This window comes from Kryptolebias marmoratus, linkage group LG12, assembly GCF_001649575.2.
Source record: "Kryptolebias marmoratus isolate JLee-2015 linkage group LG12, ASM164957v2, whole genome shotgun sequence".
NCBI lineage: Eukaryota > Metazoa > Chordata > Actinopteri > Cyprinodontiformes > Rivulidae > Kryptolebias > Kryptolebias marmoratus.
Genome location: NC_051441.1, coordinates 21,970,197 through 21,974,178, shown reverse-complemented (window position 1 = coordinate 21,974,178; position 3,982 = coordinate 21,970,197). Strand labels below are relative to the sequence as shown.

Genomic DNA, 3,982 nt, shown 5'->3' with positions numbered 1-3,982 from the left:
TCAGGTCCTCAGGTCCTCAGGTTATCAGGTCCTCAGATCCTCAGGTCCTCAGGTTATCAGGTCCTCAGGTTATCAGGTTATCAGGTCCTCAGGTCCTCAGGTTATCACATTTAACTTACAAAGATAATGTAATGTTTTGAAAATTTCTCTCATTCTGTGCAGAACATTTACTAATATCCATCATGAAAAGTACAGAGTTGTTTTTGCTCACAATCATGGTATTTTTTCCCACAATGGGATGCCCTTTATTTGATTTCTTAGTGATTTCTCATGTAACTGCTTACGACATGTCCCAGAGTAACAAACACATCCTGTAGATCTAAAGAGAAAGCTTGATCACAACAAGTTTCCCACCCAGTGTTTCTACTTGACACACACATTTACACACAAAACTGGGAAAGACTCTTCTATATACTTAACCTAGAGAAACTAGAATTTTATTTGTGTTTAAAAATAAACAAAAAATGGTCATTTTAATAGTTTCCTAGCTTCCTAAAATGAAGAGTTTTTTTTAGAAAATGAAAATATAGGCAGACCTGATCTCCTTCCTCAGTGGCATTAACTCTCCTGCTCTGGATCAGAATCTGGCCAAAGAACTGGACTTCCTGATCACAATATTAGAGCTTAAAGCTGCAGTAAATCTCTATAAAGTGGTGAAAGCCAAGATCCACATAGTTTCCCATCCATATTTTTTAAAACCTTTTAAAGGCAGTGGGGCTATTCCTATTAGAGGTGTTTAATACAAGTATGCACCCAAAGCTTTGAACCAGCCTTTTATCCCATTGTTTTTGAAAAACAGTAAAAATCCATTATCATGTGGTTCATACAGTCGACTTTAAATTGTTAATAACCGACAGCTAAGAGCAATTTTACCCTCAATTATATTCCTAAAACTAAGTTTAGCTGTAATAGGCACTCATTTTTTAATCTCTGGGAAGTATTTAATGTTGTTTACAGCCCCCTCCTCCACACACACACACACACACTCTTTCTCTCTCACACACACACACACTCTTTTTCTCTCTCTCACACAAACACACACACACAACTTCTCTGACTGAGGCTTTAACTGCACTGGATGCTGAAAAAGCATTTGTCAAAGTAGTGTGGGATTATTTTTCTATTTGGGAAAAATTTGGATTTGTAAAAGACTTTAAAAAGTAAATTAAAACTATTTATCATTTTCCTTTCACTTCAACATTAGATGCACTTTGTGTTTGTGTTGGTCAAGAGATGAGAGGATGGAGCAGGACATGGATTGACAGATCCTGGCCTTGTCCGCAAAAATGATGGTGTTGCTTTGATCTGTCAAGTTGAAGAAAGAACTGAGCTAAAAGGCAAAGCTGTCAATCTACTGGTCCTTCTACCAATAAGGTGAGGGGCTCCATCATCTGGAAGGGGGTCAGAATAGAGCCGCTACTCCTCCGCATCAAAAAGAGTCAGCTGAGGTGGGATGCCTCCTGGACGCCTTTCTTTGGAGGATTTGCAGACACATCTCATTGGGAGGAGACCCCAGATTTTATCTTCTCTGGTCTTTGGATCCCCCTGGAGGATCCTGAGTGTGTCACTGGGGAGAGGGATGTCTGGGTTTCTCTCCTGACCTGACCACAGATAAGTGGCAGAAGATGTATAATAGAATAGAATAGAATAGAATAGAATAGAATAGAATAGAATAGAATAGAATAGAATAGAATACTAGTGCAGATTCTGTGTCATCCAGGAAATAGGAAATGATTAAACATTTTTTAAAAAGGCAAACTAGACTTCTGTTATGTAGTTGAAGGCGTTTAGAAGGCGTTTATCAGTTCAGAACAGCAGAGTGTGCAGTTCCAAGCATTAAACTGTGTGACTAACTAACTTCCCTCCCAGTGGAGAGTTGTTAGGGTCTTTGATTGCCTGGCTCACAAAGACATGCTTTGGACACATGCATGAAGATGTGAATTAGAGTGAAACTGACTGAGGATCAGGCTTAAAGCTCCATTGTAAGTTTTTGAAAGCTAAAATCTGAGAACTCCTCCGTTTAAAATGGGTCTGTCTTGTTTGACATGAAAGGAATCCTTTACCGCCCTCTGAAACCTTCTGTCTTCCCTGTCCTAAGTATGAACATTTAATCCTTGAGGAGTAGGTGCACAGCTGAGTCCTGTCCTGAAGAGCTGCCTCTGTGGAGAAGATGTTTAGTTCTCAACATTCTGCACTGATATAATCTTGTTTCACGTGTCATTTTATTTTATTGTATTTATTTGACACAATTGTCTCATTTGAAAGACAGAGCTGTTAGTGTCAGTGGTCATATTGTTATGGCTGAACAGTACGTCATTCTAATTGCATCAGAAATCGGGTGGGCGGCACCTGACTAACACGGAAGTCTTTTCTGAGAGACAGCTGGGACGGCCAATGAACGTAGCACGCACCGGTGACGTCACGTTTCGCTTACGTGGAAGCAGGAAGTGCTTCGGCTGAGGTTGTTTTGGAGCTGCCATGGCCGAGGACCCCGCGCTGTCTCTTCGGGTCTCTGAGCTCAAGAACCCAACGGGTCTCTTCGAGCGGTACAATACCGAGGAGATCCGCCGCATCGAGCGCAAGGTCCGCGGGGAGATCGAGCAGAAGAAGGAGGAGCTGAGGCAGATGGTGGGGGAGCGGTACCGAGACCTGATCGACGCCGCCGACACCATCGGGGAGATGCGCCAGTGCTCGGAGAGCGTGGTGCTCTCCATCCAGGACATGCAGCGGTACTGCCACGCGCTGAAGCAAGCCAAGGCCGGTGCACGCGGCCCTCCTGGGGGCCCGAACCTGGAGGTGAGCTGAACCCAACAGTCCTGGCCGGACCTCTCGGTCCATCATTGTCTGTATCTGTATAACCTCTGTGTCCCGGCTGTAGAACCAAAGGCTGTGGCAGGACAGGTTCTACACCATGGCGTCTCAGATCAAGTTGCTGTTGGAGATCCCAGAGCGGATCTGGAGCGCAATGGAAGCCTCCCAGTATCTGCAGGCCACACAGCTCTACCTGCTGTGCTGCCACCTGTACGGTCAGCTGCAGTTGGATGCTGCCACAGGGGGACACTACAGCCCTGTCCTCGCCCGCTTCCCCATCCTGGTTCGGCAGGTCGCCACCACCGGACACTTCAGGTACTGGTGGTTTGAGGGCTGTCCTACAAGTGCTAGTTTGTGTTATCAGAAGTTGAGTTTCGGGCGGCTCTTCTTTCAGGTCAACCATTCTGCTGGACAGCAGGTCTCTGCTGCGAGGCCGGGCGGTGTCAGACCAAGCCATCGCAGAAGCCTTGGTGTCCACCATGCTGCTGGAGGACAGCTCACCGCGCAAGGCCCTGGCTGACTTCCTGTTGGCCCGAAAAGCCTCCATCCATCAGCTGCTGAACCAGCCACAACATGGTATTGTTCAGCTTCAGATCAGACCATCATGGATGCTTTCATGGAACAAGCGAATCATGCCACAGTATTTTGCCAAGTTTTGACAATCATCATCTGTTTCCATGTGCACGAGTTGCAAACCTGTATGGTTTTATATTTCAGGTTTATATACCTGTGGTTTCGTACATTAAGAAGTTGGTGTAATTTTAATTCTTATGCCATTTTAGGCTGCCAGTTCAGCAAAAGATAAACAGCTTTTATTGTAAACAAATCATTTAGTTAACCTGAAAATTTATAAATCCTACTATGCTACAACATACATGTTACATGTCCATCCATCCATCCATCCATCCATCCATCCATCCTCTGCTCATCCGGGGTCGGGTCACAAAGGTGCCCAGAACACCTCACCAGGGAGGCGTCCAGGAGGCGTCCTCACCAGATGCCCGAGCCACCTCAACTGGCTCCTCTCGACATGGAGGAGCAGCGGCTCTACTCTGAGTCCCTCCCGGATGACTGAGCTTCTCACCCTATCTCTAAGGGAGAGCCCAGACACCCTGCGGAGGAAACTCATTTCAGCCGCTTGTATTCGCGATCTCGTTCTTTCGGTCACTAC

The 3,982-nt window shown here is 45.6% G+C and overlaps 1 protein-coding gene across 3 annotated transcripts in view; it reads left to right on the top strand.

Annotated features, from left to right (window-relative positions):
• The first annotated feature begins 2,435 nt into the window (after positions 1-2,435).
• Positions 2,436-3,982, top strand: part of cog1 (component of oligomeric golgi complex 1) — a 16,676-nt gene continuing 15,129 nt past the window's right edge. For 2 of the 3 annotated variants that reach the window (XM_017439694.3, XM_017439693.3), the window contains exons 1-3: positions 2,436-2,796; positions 2,879-3,126; positions 3,206-3,387. In XM_017439694.3, coding sequence (XP_017295183.1) covers positions 2,479-2,796; positions 2,879-3,126; positions 3,206-3,387 — 748 coding nt within the window. In that variant the 5' untranslated portion in view covers positions 2,436-2,478. The remainder of the gene's footprint in view (positions 2,797-2,878; positions 3,127-3,205; positions 3,388-3,982) is intronic. The other variant, XM_017439695.3, reaches the window with a different exon arrangement.